A 16608-nucleotide genomic window follows, 5' to 3' on the forward strand; every position below is an offset into this window, starting at 1 on the left:
CCGCCCCTTTGTGAACAACCGGTTACTTCTAGGTGAATGCTTGGCTACTCACTATCTACAAAAGAATAGATTGTAAGACTGTGAGTAACGTAGCCAACAAAAGATAAAACATTGAGCGTTGAGCGTGATAGAACGCTGGTAGATTTATGCTAATGAGTATTACAACAATTCAAACCGCGCACGATTTTGCTAAAGCGTTATGTTAAAGGAGAGTTTCACGGTTCGGCGCATGTCTGTATTATATTTATTCATTGTTTATGAACCAATCGCTAGTTACCTAATTTCGCATGCAAATAGCCGTAAAATCATCAACCGTAGAATAAATTGTACTGGTCAAGACTAAATTCAACGGTCGACAGCGTCGGTAAAATCCACTGAAATCTTCTGAGAATTTTGGTCATCCGTTATTCTCCCTCGACTAACTATAGCATGTGATTACTGAGCTACACCTGAGTGGGGTTTTAAAGCGATAACATTGATAAGAAGCGAGCAAAAGTATTTTGATTTAGAGACATGCGCTGAACCGTGAAAACCTCCCTTTAAATACTACTTAAAATATACAAAAAAATAAATGGAAATCGTTAATTTGAAAGAAATTTAATCAGAATTTTACTAAAACAATGGGATCATATTGTCTCTCGTCCGCATGACGAGCCCCTACGAGAAATTGTGCCATGCAGTGATGTTTGTGCCGCTCGTTTTCGCCTCTGGTCTGCTGCAAATCCTGTGAGTGGATCGCGCTGTATCGCAGAGTTTGTAAGTCAGGGAAACAAAGTCATTTATGATTTCTATGGGCCGATAAAACTGCAGGAATATTGTGTTGTAACGCATTCGTTTTCTTGTATGTGATGCCATTTCGCGTCGAGATGATCGCTATGTTGCTTTCGATAATAATTCTTCAAGCCATTTTCACTGGTGCTGTAGCTTCAGAGAATGGATCAAGCGTTGAACATTTTCACCCTTTCTTGTTTTTCAACCAGAAAGACGTTTTTGTTCTCCGCGAACGAGCGCGATCAACACACGCTGAAATAGCGCAAAGGATATCCTTAGCGACCCAAGAGATGATGCAGAATCCTGAAAGCTTTCTACCGCCCAGAGATTGGCAAACGTTCTCCAGCGCATGGAATGAACGTTCCGGGAACGATCTCACCGCAGTAGCATTCTATTGTGTTTTATACCCTGAAGATATCAAGGCAAAAGAGTTAGCGATCTCATTTATGGAGCGGCTTGATAATCTTCCAAATTGGCGAGTGGCCGCTACTTTACGCGACGATGTTCCAGTAGCACACTCTTTAACCGGCATGGCGACCGCTTACGACTTTTTGTACGAACAGTTGAACAATACTCAAAGAATACGCTTCTTAAAGAAAATCACTAGCGTGACCAAAGAGCTGTATGAAAGGTCTTACGACAAAACGCTTTGGTGGGGATCTGCTTACCTACAAAATCACGTGGCTACAAACTACATGGCAATTTTTACCGGCGCTTTGATTGCTTTTCGGCATAAGGAACTCGAGGCGGAGAAATGGATGTCACGCGCTCATCTAATGCTGGGTAGAACCTTGGAGCTGTTTAGTTATGTTGTGGACGGTTCAATTGATGAAGGGGTAGCTTACGGTACGTACACGACACGCGCGTTGACCCAGTATGTTTTCTTTGCCTTACGTCACTTTCGCATTGACTTAACCCATAGCCCTTGGCTGAAAGAACACTTTTGGTTTTTGCACTATACGGTGTTTTCGGGGTTCAGAGAGACTGTGGGTATTGGTGACTCCAACAGAAATTGGTACTACGGACCAGAAAGTCAGCTAGTTTTCCTGGACAGCTATGTGCTAAGGAATGGTTTGGGCAATTGGTTGGCAAGAAGGATCAGAGAACATAAAGTCACAAAAGCGTCCCTCGCTCAGGCACAGTCCCACAGAAATTGCATGCTTCACACAGAGTTTCTTTTCTACAATGCGAGTATTAAAGAGAGAGCTCAACCCAACCCAAGCCTGCCTCGACTGCACGTGTTGAGTGACTGGGGAGTGGTTACCTATGGGGGAGGCGTGGATACCTCCCATAGCAACAACTCTTGGGATGAGAGGGATACATTTCTTTCCTTTAAATGCGGCGTGCTTCACGGAAGAGCAATAAACTCTGTTATTAGGCGCAAAAACTTTCGTTCATGGATAACAGGCTGGAAGAATTTTAACCCTGGCCACGAGCATCCCGATCAAGGATCCTTCGTTTTTGCGCCAAATGGAGTGCCGTTCATAACTGAAACATTTTACGCCCCCAAATACACGTGGCTCAATAATGCCATAGTGTTTGGCCCGTCACCCAACTCGGAATGTTCCAGCCCCTTCGAGGGACAGATAGGAGAATGCAGTGGATGGTTTAATTACAAGACAATGGCCGCTTGGAAGGCAGAAGGGGACGTAATATCTGCGTCAAGTGAAGGAAACATGGTTTTTACCAGCGGCGAAATGAGCCAGTGGTATAGAGAAGAGTTGGGCTTGCTGAGCGTCTATCGTAGCTTGATTATGTTGACTCCAAGCGTCCTTCTTGTCGTTGATCACATCGAACGCAAATCAGCGGGCCAAGCATCGATAATGAGCGCCTTCTTTCACAATGTAGACTACTCCTTCAGTCTCGACATGAACTCCACGGCAGCAACCCATGCTAGCGTTTCGATAGACGGACTGTTACACAAGGCATACTGGTTCAATCTGGAGAGCGGCGAGGAAAGTCTGGCCCATGCGAGCCATTATTCAACATCTTATAAATCACTGAGAACAAACTACCTCAATATAACAACGCCCCTAAACGCGCGGTACACTCGGACCGCGTACCTGTTCCTGGGCCCTGGAAATAGAATAGACCTTGTTCCAAAAGTCCTTACTTTGCATGATCATGGATTAAAGGTGTCGTTAAGAATCAGTGGTGTTGATTACGTCGTTTCCATAGCAACAAAGCATAACCAGCCTTACGACCGATACAGTTTCTTGGGTTTTGGTGGATTTTGCAAGGTTCAGATAAACGCCAGGAAAACTGTGCGTTTTGGTTTGGATGTAATTTCCGCCTCTGAGGAGGAAGTTGTGGCCGATTCGTCATGGACTCAGACCAATGTGCCAATTAATTGGAGTTCCCTAGCTTCCTTGTTTCTACCCTTCAGCATTGCAGGGATTTTGGTATTTTTCTATTTAAAACTTCGGCGCCAGCTACTTGGTCGAACCGCCCTTCAAGTGTTTTTCTGGTGTCTTGGAATATCATGGCTTTTCACAACATTAGTGATCAATTTTAGCTTCTGTACAGGTGAGAGGTGTGAGTGGATGACCACTACAAAACAAGACACTACAAGCGACAATTATACTAGCTTTGAACCAGTGGAAGATCCGCCTTTTGTATTGTACACTTCTCTTCCCTTGGCCGGCGCTGAAATTCTACAACACTTATTCAAGAATTCTACGGACTTCATTGACGTAGAACCTACAAGAATTGCGCATAAATTTTTGGATCCTTGTTCCATTTTTTCTCACTTTCATCCTTCTCCCGACACGATGCGGTTGAGAAGTTGGCTCAGAGCTCTTTCTAAAAACCCGAAAGCTGTTTTTCCAGATTTACCTAAAAGGTATCACAAGGCTTTACCGTCGGTCCGTTTTACAGACCCTGGCTGGGCAATGAAGTTTCCATGGCTGAGGAAAGTCCTGGAGACGAGATTTCGTGCCATTGTGGTGGTTAGAGACCCCAGGGGGTGGGTGAACGCCTGGCTTCGAGAAATAAGTGTGAATGGTACACTTCGTGATGCTGTACGTGAAGCTCTTGATATGATCAAGATCCAAGGCTGCCACGAGAAAAACATGTCTTATTTTGCACCTGAATTCCACGAAATGCAAGGGGTGCTCCTTCAGCACGAGAATGAAAACGGTATGGACAATGTAGCGCTACTCGCCTATCTGTGGGCCGCGCACATGAATGCTGTCCTTCGTGTGAACTCAAATCTTCTTAAAGAGAGTATACGCTTTATTCATTTGGAAGACCTGATCCTGAAGCCTCGAAAAACCGCTGAGAGTGTGTTCCGCTTTCTAGGCGTTCCTCTTTCACCAGCTTCTGAGCATCGTATTCTAACAGTTGCACACACGGAACAGTTCTCGCTTGGCTCCTCTCGAGAAATTGTCGGGGCCAAGACCGTGGAGGCTTGGGAGCGAGAGCTGAAAAGTGAAGATGCTGAACGGATAAAGAACATCTGTGGTCCAGTCATGACAAAACTTCGGTATGACGCCGTTGAACTGGATATATAATGCGTAGAAAAACAAAACAATGAAATAATGCTGCCGTTCCGTGAAGGATTTGTGAAACCCAATTTACACGCATCTTTATCGGCCCGCGAAAAATTGGCGAAAGGAAATCCGTAATTCGTAGTTCAAGCAGAGCAGTTTTTTTTCTGCAAAAACGTTTTGAAAAGAAAATGATAGGCAGTGGATAGGTTAGTTTGCATACTAGTGAGAGCACTGCAGATGGCAGTTGCTCCTTGTTACTTTTTCGGTAGGTAACAAATTTGCAAACATCGCGCGAGCTCGATTCTCATAAATTTCCGGATAGGGTCGGTTTTTATCCGCCATAGGGAGTGATTACACAGCAAAATTCAGCTAGGCCGGGTTAGAGGGGTTAACATTCCTCGCCCGGCTTCCGAGAAAAACATCCTCTTGAAATGAAATTGGTGATTACATATCGAGATTATAGAGAGAGTTTCAGTCCGGGCTGAAATTCAGCCCGTGTTAAAAATTCCAGCCCGTGCTTGAGAAACTGGATCCCAATTTTAAAAAAATGAGAAACACGAGATAATGCTCGGGGCTTGTTCAATTTCTACCTATAACAGAAATTTCGTGAAAAACTATATTGAGTTGAATTGATACAATAACACATAAATCAATTAAGATATACTAATAACTGGAAATTTCAGGAAATTCAAACGGAGTTTTTGGTTCAATAGAAAGCGCCCCATATCTGTGACGTCACGTTCCGACTTCAACTCAGGAAAAGAGTTTAAAATGCATGAAAAGTGTGATTTACACACCTTAAACTGAATACCTTGTAGCAAGAGGAAAAGAGAACAAACAGCGGTTACAAACATTACAAATGGAAACGTCAAGTTGAAACCAGTTGTTTTGTAGACCATGCTTTGTCTATTTGTAATGTTTGTAACCACTGTTTGTTTTCTTTTCCTCTTGCTAGCAAGTTTTTGCTGAGTCTAAACGTCAGTTAATGTTTCAACAGTGTTTATAACGACCTCGCAATTGAGATCGTGTGTTCCCCTTATTCTAGCTTGATTAATTTTCAGCCTAAACACTTAGCGAATTCATATTTAATTCCTTTTATGCTTCGACCGTATTTTATGAATTATGTGCCTTTCATATATTCGCTGTTCTATATCTATTGGACATTTGTTTAATCTATTTTTCATTATTATAATGGTTGCTTACAAGCACCGCTGGTAACTCAAAACATATACAACCCTTATTGAGCAAAACTGAATCTTCCTGCTTTAAATTTTCAGTTTATTTTGTAATGGTTTAAGCCACAATCACGTTTTAAATTTAAATTTATCTTTAAACTGATGACTCGCGGTGTTAGAAGATCCGTCACACTTAATCTAGGGTACGATTTGGTCAAAAGCTAGCTGCACAAGCCGAAACTTTTTCGTCTTATTTCAACGGAACTAAAATTCAAAATACAAATTAAAAAGTCAGCAGGGTGCGGATTCATAATGTGAGAATTGACCAGATGTTAAACAGCGAAATAATTTGTACCAAATACAAACAACCTTTCTAATTCTTCTTAAACTTCAATAAGCATGATGGAAAAGAAACTTTCAAAAAAAGAAACTTTGCTTTTAAGTCAATTCTTCACTGGATGAAACGACATGCCTTCCAAGGTGAGTCAAACATTTTTTGTTCATTATATCTCGCGATGTTGGATACATTTGATAACATATGAGTGGGAAATAAGTCAGATAACACTTTTTAACTGTCATGCACACGATTCGTGTGATTAATTTTAAGATAACGATTTTATTCTCCGGTCTATTCAAGGAGAAGTCTAGACAAAACTACAACTTTTCTGAAATAATAAGAACCTAATAGCCATAAACTTGTTGCGTTATGTGTGAGTGAAACAGCGAAGGTCACAACTAAAAGAGAAGAAAATTGTTTTTATCTATTTTGTACCAGCCTTTATGCTGTAATAAAAATCATCTCCTGAAGGTTAAATCAGTTTCCTAAACGCAAATCTTAAGGAAAATAAAAAGACAGTTTTTAATGATTTTTCTCTTGCGAATGAAGACTTCTTATTTACGAAAAGAACGCCAAAATGAAGTTTGTAGTAACTCTAAAGTTCAACACATTTATTAAAAATTAATTTGTTATCACTTTTTTCGAACTTCGTCCCTTATAAGGTCGGCACACATTAGGGGACACGTTGCAGGGGACATGAAGTGGGTGCATGTTGCAGCGACAGTTTTCCTTGTGTGACATGCCTGGCTGAGAAAAAGTTCTGTTGCGGGGACAAAAGTTTGTCCCTGCAATATGCTGGATGAAATCAGCTGGTTTGAATTCGTGCGTCATGGGGGAGGGGCAAAAGTAATCTCAGTTTTCAAAGTCACATCGTGTGCACTGCTCTTGCAAACTGTCCCGCTATAACATAGAAATGACCCAATCTTCGCTTCGTGTGCACCATGCAGTTTGCGCACTGTCCCTACAACATGCGTTCTATACATGCGTACACACGAAGTAGCTTGACCCGCTTGACGTCTCTCTAATGTGCGCCGACCTTGACTCGCTGACGTTTGAATTATATCAATATTAGCAATGGGCTACACTCAACAGAGAAATTTATGAGCTTAATTTTTTCTTTCTTCAAACAATTGACTTTTTTAGTGGCTTCAAAGGTCAATGTACTCTTTCGCCAAGGAATTATTCTCTATTCGTATTGATTCGACTGAGCGGCTTCATGCAAAAGCCTTAAATATCAGGACTGTTTCTTTTCCTCGTAGTTTTACCTCATCGAAGTGTCGTTTACTTTTAACCTTCGATTTGAGTTGATTTGAAAGTCAGTTTATGCGTATTGCTGAAAAAAATGTTGGGGACTAATTTGAAAGCATAAATTAGAAGTCTTTTTTGGCTTACACTTAAAAAGACAGATTTTCCACTGAGGTGCACGGCGCATAGCTATGATATAAAAAGCCTGCCTATTGCTTTAAACCCGGTTAAGATCAAGACTTCAGTAAGACAAGCTGGTCTTATGAATAACAATTATTCCACGAGCGCGCGTTGGATATGAGATGATAGATAACCAACGAGTCTGATATTCAACAAGCGCAATTGGAATGATTATTTTATTAAAAACGCCCCCAAAATATAGAAAATTAAACTAAACTGAAAATAAAAATTAAAACACCCCAAAAATCACGCGTACGTTTACCATATTTGTATAACATGGTATAATGGTTCATAACCCATGGCTAAGCCAATGAAAACTCTCGAATTGCATTATCCAACAATCCAGTTTTTAATAATATTATGTATTGCATTTTTCCAATCTTTAGGTATTTTGGTATCTTCGTGTTCTCCAGCTCTTTATTTACCTCTCAATAGGAAGCAGCGAGGAAACAGGTAAATTGAACTTTATTTGTATTTGCGTTTATACAATGTCATCATGCTTTTAAAAGGAAAACGTCTCAAGAAAACCGACAATATTTTTCCATTAGAGAACTTAACCAACGACGACGGCGACCATGAGGACAACCAACGCCTAGTGAAAAAATGAATTTATATTTTACCTTCGAGTTTCGCAATTGTCTAGATCTGTTCAGTGCGCCTATTAATCTCAAAACTTGCTAACGCTAAATATGTAACGCCAGCGTTCATTTTCAAATTATAAAAATACGAAAAATCAGACGCCGTTGATCGAGTTTTCCAAATACGCCGAACTTAGTCATTTTATGTTGTTGATGTGTGGAGGACGGCTAAGAAATGTTCAAAGATTTATAACGTTGCCGTCGTGGTTTGCTTATGTTCTGTATTCATGCTTAGCGTATGTCTATTGACTTATGGATGGACAGGATTGCTTGGTGGACACGAGAGAAGCGTAAGAGTTGCCCGAGGCGCAACCGAGAACGTGTAGCTTTACTTCTCAAACTTCTCAAACTTCCTAAGTGCATCCGTAACTCGATAGACGATGTTTACTGAAGAAAAAATTAAGCTAAAAGATGTTTGTATTATAGCTCTCAGAAATTATCGACCACCCAAGGAGAATTATGGTAAACTGCTGTTAAAACCGACCGCATAGAAAACCTGCATTACTTTAGGAACTTGCATTTTTCGCGTTATACAACAATGATAAAATATTACACAGTTCAAACCACGCTTTCTTCTAAATGTTGACAGCTTGTTGAAATATTTAACTGTATTTGTCGCTCCTTTCTTTAGCTCAAGACTGCATGGACCTCCTTAAGAAGGGTTTCAGACAAGATGGCGTCTACTTCATCGACCCGGATAACCAAGGGCCGTTTCAAGTTCTCTGCGACCAAACTACAAAGGGAGGGGGGTGGATAGTTTTCCAAAAACGCTTCGACGGATCCGAAGACTTTTACAGAAACTGGTCTGACTATAAGAATGGATTTGGAAGGCTTGATGAAGAGTTCTGGCTGGGAAATGATAAAATCCATCGACTAACCAATAGGCATCAAGAGCTTCTGGTCGAGCTGGAAGACTTTCATAACATTACTGCTCATGCTCAGTACGACTATTTCAGTGTCGGTTCCGAGGATGATTGCTACGAGCTTCATGTAGGTTCCTATAGTGGCAATGCTGGAAATTCGCTGCAATTTCACAACAATATGAAATTCTCCACAAACGACAAAGACGTGTCAAAAGCAAATTGCTCCCACCAAAAGCTTGGTGGATGGTGGTATGATAAGTGTGCAACCGTAAACCTTAACGGCAACTACACAAAGAACGGGGCTCCAGCTTACTCCAACGTACACTGGCGCTCATTCAAAAACTATTATCCTATGAAATCCACGTCGATGAAAGCAAGAGGGATAACAGGTAGGTTTTATGGCCCCATTGCGCAAAGGGTGGATGACACTATCCTCTGCAGAAATCACAGCCTAGTGGATCGAGAGACAAATGCCCCTCATTGGCGTTTTACATACATACTTTATTTATTTAAGCACTGTAAAACATTCAGTGACACATTGTGATGATGATGATGATGATAATAATAATAATAATAATAATAAACAGAAGTTCAGTTATATCTACACTCGACTGTCCTACAAAATTTACCGTGTGGGGGACTGAATGACAGTTGTTGTAAAGTCGGTCAATTTTCCTTTTAAAGCGTCCAAGAGAGTCTGATTTCCGTAAATAGACGGGTAGGCTGGGTAGGCCATTTCATAATAGCGTCCCGTTATAAGCGGAGCCACGCCGCAGTAGTTTGTGCGCAGTGTAGGCGGTCTAGTTTGAGCTCAGAATCTCTTAGATTATACGGTCTACTGCGGATGCTAAGTACGTCTTGCGGGTACGCCGGAGAAGACTCCTTGATTTCACCTGTTAGATTCCAGCTCGATCATGATTGAGACTTCAAGATTTGTATATAATGATCGTTTTTTGCGATAAATGTCCAAGAGCAAGAAGGATATGAAAATATTATTACTGTTGCTGTGGTTGTTTTCTTTTCCTCCAGGCGCTGAATGGGATTATTCAATTGAACTGAGAACGAATGGCAACTCGGCACATGCACAGCTTTCGAAATTGACCAAGCTCAACAAACTGACAGCTTGCTGGTGGATGAAACTGCTGACCACTGAATTCGCACTACCCTTTATAGTGTTCTCCATTGACGAACCGTCTCTAAACAACAGTTTTGCGTTCTCCATTCAAGGACATTCAGAGTTAGAACTCACTGTGAACGCCACTGACCAGTAAGTGAGTGAGTCGATGTCTCAGTTTCTTTTCGATCAAAAACGAGAAAGATGACTACAAAACGGTTTATCAGGTTCTCTCAGTTTGGCCTGGTTCCCAGAATGTCACTGCAGTGGAAAAACGTACTGTGCAGCTTTGTGCACATCCTTACTTACGGGTGAGGCAATGTGGGCTGCAATGGCTTAGAAATGACAGACTGTTTTAAGAAACGCTAGTAGGCTTGTCTCGATTGTGCTTGTAAAATGCTGGAAAGTTGCTTACTGGAATGCCAAAAAGGAACTAAAAACTTGCCAAAAATCAAAAAAGTTGCTACCTGAAGTTCTTGATATTTTTATATAAACATTAATTAAAAGCCTTATTTTTCGTTCTTCACAATAATTGCTAACATCGGTCAAGAAAAATGGCTTGAAACTTAGCTTTAAATAGTTGCTCGCAAATATGGGCGAAATTTAAGGACACTCTTAAGGTAATTCCCCTGAAATAAAACTGCCAATAGATTTTTGTTCAAACTTTGCCCACTGAATATTCATCATACGAGAACTTTAATTATAAATAAAAAATGGGCGTGCCCATGCTCTTTAAGGAGCAGTGAGGCATTAAAAAAGTCCCATTTTAGCGTTATTTAATGCTTATTACAAGAACGCATTTCAAGTTATTGTAAACTCTTTATGAGCACAGACTCATGAAAACACGCCTCAAACTACAGTCAACAATTGTGTCGGACACAAATAAACTTTTAAAGTTTGATTTCGATAGACAGCTGAATCCTTGTTAAAATAATTGCTTGCCACGGCTATCAAACTGCAAAATAGAAAAGACTGCAGTACAGCTGCTGTTTTCCTTATTTATTCAATTTTCAACAATAGAAATCAGATCAGTCTTTTCTCACGCAAAGCTAATGATTAGTTAATTAAAATGACTGGAAAAAAATTTGGGGTGCCCGAGCTCGTTAGTGAGCTATTGCCATTTTTCAACTGACAGAACTCAATATCAAGGCAAATCCGCCATGCTTTCAATGTGCGCGTGCACGAACGCGCGCTAATGACGCCATAAATTATGCGCAGTAGGGATGCGCCATGCAAATGTGAGGAATCACCTTTAGTCTAACCAGGAGCCCTAATCTGGTGTTCTCAAATGTCTGGAGTGTTTTATCACAATTTATTATCCAGCTGCAGCGAATACAAATATACTGCGATATTGTACAGTTATTTGTAGAGTAGAAATCTTGTTTGCAGTACAGGTCGGTGCGCTCACGCAAATCTGCCACACTCTCCCTCTTTCATTGATAAATTTATTAACTACAGCAGTTGGATAATAAATCTCTTATTAGACGTTTTGGGGTTTAGTATCGCTTTATATATTTACTCGTTGTTTGTATTTTGACTGGTCTTACGGGCTCGTCAAAATACGGCACCACTCGTAAAAATATACAGCAATATTACGCACCAAAACATCTAATAAGATCAGTATGTAATACACGGCTTAGGCTCCGTTTGCTTTATGATTTAGGCGAAAAACAATAAAACACGCTTTTTGTGTGTTTTATGCTCGGACAAAACATTGGTTTTTGACCATTCATAGCGCGCGCAGGGTCCTATCTATACACCTTATTCCAAAATGGCCGCCATTTTAATATTCTTTTGTTTACTTGAAAATGAGCCCTTGTTGTCTCGTTTAAGGGAAAACATTCTTTTGAATTTCGAGTTTAAGAGCGCGGCAAAAAGGGCTAATTTGCAAGTAAACAAAAGAATACTTGAATGGCGGCCATTTTGGAATAACGGGTATATTGTGAAGCAAAATAAATAAATAAATAAAATAAATGTGATTAAAATAAGACTATAAATATACTGTACAATTCTTAACGAGTAATACTAATCATGCATCACATACATGGTTGATAGGTTATCAGATTTATTTAACAAGTACCTAACAGTTTATTCCTTATCTATTTGTTTCAGCGATGTTTTCCTACGAGAGTTAAATATTTTTGATAATCATTGGAATCATATGTGTCTTAAAGGCCCATATGATGGTTTCTGGTTATACTACCTGGGGCTGTGGAAGATTAAAATTTCTGTTCACCCAAAAGGGCTAGACATAAAAACCGGAAGCATTTTGAGAATTGGAATTTTCTCAGAGAACAGCGCTGAGGGAGTGAAAGAAACAGTTATTGGGCAGTTGAGTCAACTGAACGTATGGAATAATTATAAAGATTTTTCATTCATACGCGAGACATCACGTGGTTGCAGTGGACCAATGGGAACTGTAATTCCGTGGTCAGTGGTTCAGTTCTGGCTTCATAACACCGTCACTGTAAATTCTCCATCAGGATGTACTAGCACAGGTATTTATATGCCGGGTAAATAAGTTCATGTCTCTTTGCGGGCTTAAGTTTCGTTTACTCAAATAAGACGTGCGACACCTTAGGTCATATTGACGACTGAACTCCTCAGATTTTTGTTGGAGTTAAATTTAGCGCGCGAAAATAGTTATCTCAATCAACTCACTCAATTCTCGCGTATTTTTATAACGAGCAGTCTTCTTTTTATTGCCTGTATAAACACGTAATTGAGGTTAAGCGAGCTTAAAAGCTTGTGTGAACCCAAATCACTTTCCAAATCGACTTTCTAGTTCTTACAAATTGCGACAGGTTTTGTTAACATCAAGAAACTGCTTTTATTTCGTTGAATTTTATTAAAATTAAGGCCAGAAATGTGATGGCACGTTGGTAAATGTCGCTGCTCTACAGTTTCACGACTTCCATAAAAGGAGAAAATGGAAAACTGATAGCATATTCTCCTTACTTTAAGCTTTTAACTTAGACTTGACACCATCCAAATCACCTTTCCACTTGACGTTGAAGATAACTTCCCGTCGCTCGAAACATCAGTCACCATCAACATGTTGAGTGTTTTTTAAGACGTTCTGGCTTGAATAACAACTTCTTATCACTCGGTGCATTTTTCCGTTCGTCTTCTTTGGCGGAAAGCCAACCATGCGATTTTCAAATAACTAGCTAAAAATGCGCATTATTCTCTGACTGTCATTTGCCTGCAAATAACATTCTTTTCATGCGCGGTTTGTACTCCTCTGAGACAACGAGCAAACACAATGTTCCAATGGCAAAACAATTATTGAAATTAGTTATCCTTAAATATTTTGATTTGCTAAATCTCGTCCATTGATTGTCAATTATTTGACAAATGCATTCAAATTAATCTACAGATAATATCCATTGGAGCTTGTCAACCGCTAATAATAATAACATCGCAGATGACAGTTCATTGTGGCAGGGGAACGTGGTGGGCGATGGAGTGAACCTGGACACTAACGTGATGAGCTCTCAGGGTGGAGGTCACGTGATCCTGGGAAGCTTTGCAGACCGCTGTCCAGGAATCCCGTCGTTGTGTGAGGACGGTTTTAGTGTTAGCTTCTGGATGAAACATGGAGGTAAGAGATTTAGAATTCAAAATCACGATAGGAAAATGCATTGATTCCATGTTTTACTGAGTCTTGTACTATTTTCTCCTTTTTATTTGCTAGTTAAATTCACTTCTTACATTTTGGGTCAAAATAAGAAATACCATGAAGCCCTCGAGTCTATGGTGTCAGCGGTAACTCCCACTAACGGCAAATGGACGCGCTGCTACCACGCCAGGTCAGACGGCTTCACAGCGCGTGCCTTTCATTCGCGATGCGACAACAAGGGGCCTACCATAACACTGGTACAAGTCAGGGAGTTTATTTTTGGAGGATTCTTGGACCAGAATTGGGGAGGTAATTACACATGAGCACCCACTCAGATAGTCAGACATACGAGCATTTCTGGGATAGATTGTGTGGAAGCCGGAAAACCAAGAAAAGGCGGGAAAGTAAACCTACTGCAGCTACAGCTTAGCTAGCGTTGCATATTCCAACGCTCTTTCCATGCTCTTCTTCAGTTCTGATAGCGCTGAAAGAAAATTTGTTTAGATGCTTCAAAACTTGCGTCTTCTTGCGACTCCAAATTTCTACCTTGTACTCATTGCAAATCTGTTTCTTTCAATAAATGGTCGCAAATTTACTTTCGGTTTTCTTTTCAGGTCCAAGTACGCGATTTATTTCAAGTAGCTTGGCTTTCCTGTTTAGCATCAGCAATGTACTAGGGTTGAAACCTTTTAAAATTGACATAAAGGAAAGCAACAAGACGTCTGCAGCTTTTAATGATCCCTCCAAGGGACCAGTGTTTGGCTTAAACGACCTGACAATTGCTTATAACGACAATAGCATTCCACGAGAAAGCGAGTCGCACATAGGCAATGCTTACAGTCTACCTGAGGGATATGACGATCAAAATGAAGTGTATGAGTTCGGACTTTTGGCCGAGACCCGTAACTTCACTTGGGATGACTTTGAAGTGTTTTATTATGATGGTAAGTAGTCATAAATAGTAAGACTGGTCATGAGGCACCGTCCATATTACGCCGGAAATATTTAAAAACTGAAGTCTCACTCTGAAAACGCATCACATGTTTTCCATCCACACTACGCCAGAGGAATTTAAAAACGTAACAATCACCGGTCATTTTGGGTTTGTGTTTGAGGAAAACTTGGTCAGGGAAATCACATGATTATCGAAACGTCATCGTTTTCGAAAAGCTCCATTTTTAAAATGTTTTCCGTCCACACTTACACGCAAAGCCAGCCTTTTCAAATTCCTCCGGTTTGAAGAGCGTTTTTCAAAGAGAGTGAGGACGGTAGGCGTAATGGTAGAAATAAAGCTGCTTTTTCACATTTCTCCGGCTTAGTGTGCACGGGGCCTGATTTTTGGCTATTTGTCAATGAACAAAATGCATATAGCAATAAAGTTTCGTTATTACCCTACGCGATACGTTTTACTGGTAATGTAATATGAACGCAAGAAGTAAGGCGAGCTAAGGTATTTTTAATTAAGATCAGGAGCCATAATCGATCATGGCTCCTGCTATGATAAATAAAAAATAATAATATGCTTTGTGGCTTATAATTTTAACTACCGACAATTTATTCGATTCATTACAAATTAGCGAGGAGAGGGGGTGGTAGTGGGTGGGGGGGGAGGGGTTGGGGGTGGGTTACTCCCAGTCTATTAATTTTATTTCTAATGGCATCATCATCGAGTACCCGGGGATGACACGCAACTTTTCGGCAGGGAACACTGATGGGAACTGGGATCGCCCTACCGACCATGGCGGGAAATAAGTGGACACTACGGACTACGGTAAACGTAAAACTAGTATTGATCGATCTTTTTATCAATTTTAAGCACCACACCAGGCCCTTGGAGTTGCCGACCCTGCCATTGTTCCCGATTCAGCGTTTGATTCCTCGTCCGAGAGAGTTTCTCAAGAGTACAGTGCAAACAAGTCCTTAATGAACACTGCAGGCAAATGGTGTGCGCATGCGCATTACAGCGACCAACAACAGTGGCTTCAAGCGAACATTGGTCCCAATGACTCGTCAAATGGGATGGTGATGGTGGTGAAGACCATAAAACCAGACGGCGAGGCATCATTGGTAATATCATATCTACTTAATAAAAGCAGAGACGGGAAAGACTGGACTGCCTTAGAGACCCCCCTAGGACAGTTCGAAGGAGTAAGTATCTACGTTCCTCTCAGATCAAAGTAAACTACTAACTATACTATCAGCGATGTTATAGTGAGACCATTAACCCTTTTCGAGTGGGCAAACCTTAAAATAATTATAAAACCAATTTAATTTCACAGGCAATTGCTTTGGTTTTGGTTTTGGTTTTACGTACTACAGTTTGAGATTGGTTGAGTAGTCTAATTGGTTTGATTTGGCTTCACAACTCTCAGTTGATAGCTGCTCTGAAGTAAACCCCGATACCTCTTAAAATTTACATGTCGAACATGGTTAGGGTAAGACAGTACGATAGGATACATGATATGACGCGATATAATGATACGATTTAGTATAAATCTACTAGCTATAGCCTTCTATCACGAATGCCGTTCTACTAAACAATTAGATTATTCGCTCGAGATTTCTATTGCGTGATAGTTGACTCGGGCTGCGCCCTCGTCAACTATCACTCATAGAAATCGAGAGCGAATAATCTAATTGTTTTAGTATAAATCTACAAGTCGTTCAAAACTAAATCCTCTTCACAAACACGTCGAAAACGCCAAGAAGCGGCCGTCATTTTGTTAACAAGGACACACTGCGACGCTACTCACTATCTATCACAGAACAGATAGTGAGTGGCGTAGCCAATCAGAGAACGGCATTCGTGATAGAACGCTAGTAGATTTATACTAAAACAGGATAGATAGTGAGTCACTATTTATTCTGTTGTAGATACTACGTAACAGTGGTTACTTTCGGAATTAGCAGCGTTTATGGCTCGTTATTTTCGGGGGGGGGGGGTTTGTCACTTTCGAAGTAGCAAATAACGTCATTTAAAGTTTGTGCGACTGGCTCTTCTTCCAGCTTTAATATATATGGCTGCCTTTTGGCTGAGCCCTTCATGTCTAGACCGTGTTGTCATTGGTCGGCAGGAAAGCTAGTTGGATACCAAGATGAACTGTATTTACTTCATGACGCACAGCTACGTTGGTCTGCTGTAGTAATGTCTCAGTGCGATGATCGAGCTTTC

General features: G+C 40.6%; 2 protein-coding genes and 1 pseudogene across 2 annotated transcripts; all 3 read left to right on the forward strand.

Moving 5' to 3' along the window:
* Nucleotides 1–99: 99 nt before the first annotated feature.
* On the forward strand, nt 100–5352 carry LOC145470618 (dermatan-sulfate epimerase-like protein). Its single transcript, XM_081454420.1, has one exon. It carries the CDS (start codon nt 849–851, stop codon nt 4281–4283), a length of 3435 nt encoding a protein of 1144 aa, XP_081310546.1. The 5' UTR covers nt 100–848; the 3' UTR covers nt 4284–5352.
* A 553-nt stretch (nt 5353–5905) lies between these two features.
* Nucleotides 5906–9244, forward strand: LOC145470475 (microfibril-associated glycoprotein 4 pseudogene; annotated as a pseudogene).
* A 101-nt stretch (nt 9245–9345) lies between these two features.
* On the forward strand, nt 9346–12535 carry LOC145469072 (neuronal pentraxin-2-like). The gene is made up of 2 exons (XM_081452730.1): nt 9346–9967; nt 11927–12535. The coding sequence occupies exons 1-2, from the start codon at nt 9663–9665 to the stop codon at nt 12333–12335; spliced, it is 714 nt and encodes a 237-aa protein (XP_081308856.1). The 5' UTR covers nt 9346–9662; the 3' UTR covers nt 12336–12535.
* The last annotated feature ends 4073 nt before the right edge of the window (nt 12536–16608 follow it).

Source organism: Orbicella franksi, chromosome 15, assembly GCF_964199315.1.
Source record: "Orbicella franksi chromosome 15, jaOrbFran1.1, whole genome shotgun sequence".
Lineage (NCBI taxonomy): Eukaryota > Metazoa > Cnidaria > Anthozoa > Scleractinia > Merulinidae > Orbicella > Orbicella franksi.

Excerpts from the sequence above, each read along its gene's own strand:
- LOC145470618 (XM_081454420.1), top strand. The coding sequence starts at position 849 with ATGCCATTTCGCGTCGAGATGATCGCTATGTTGCTTTCGATAATAATT.
- LOC145469072 (XM_081452730.1), top strand. The coding sequence starts at position 9,663 with ATGTCCAAGAGCAAGAAGGATATGAAAATATTATTACTGTTGCTGTGG. Across the intron at positions 9,968-11,926 it reads ACTGTGAACGCCACTGACCA|CGATGTTTTCCTACGAGAGT; the intron begins GTAAGTGAGTGA and ends TATTTGTTTCAG.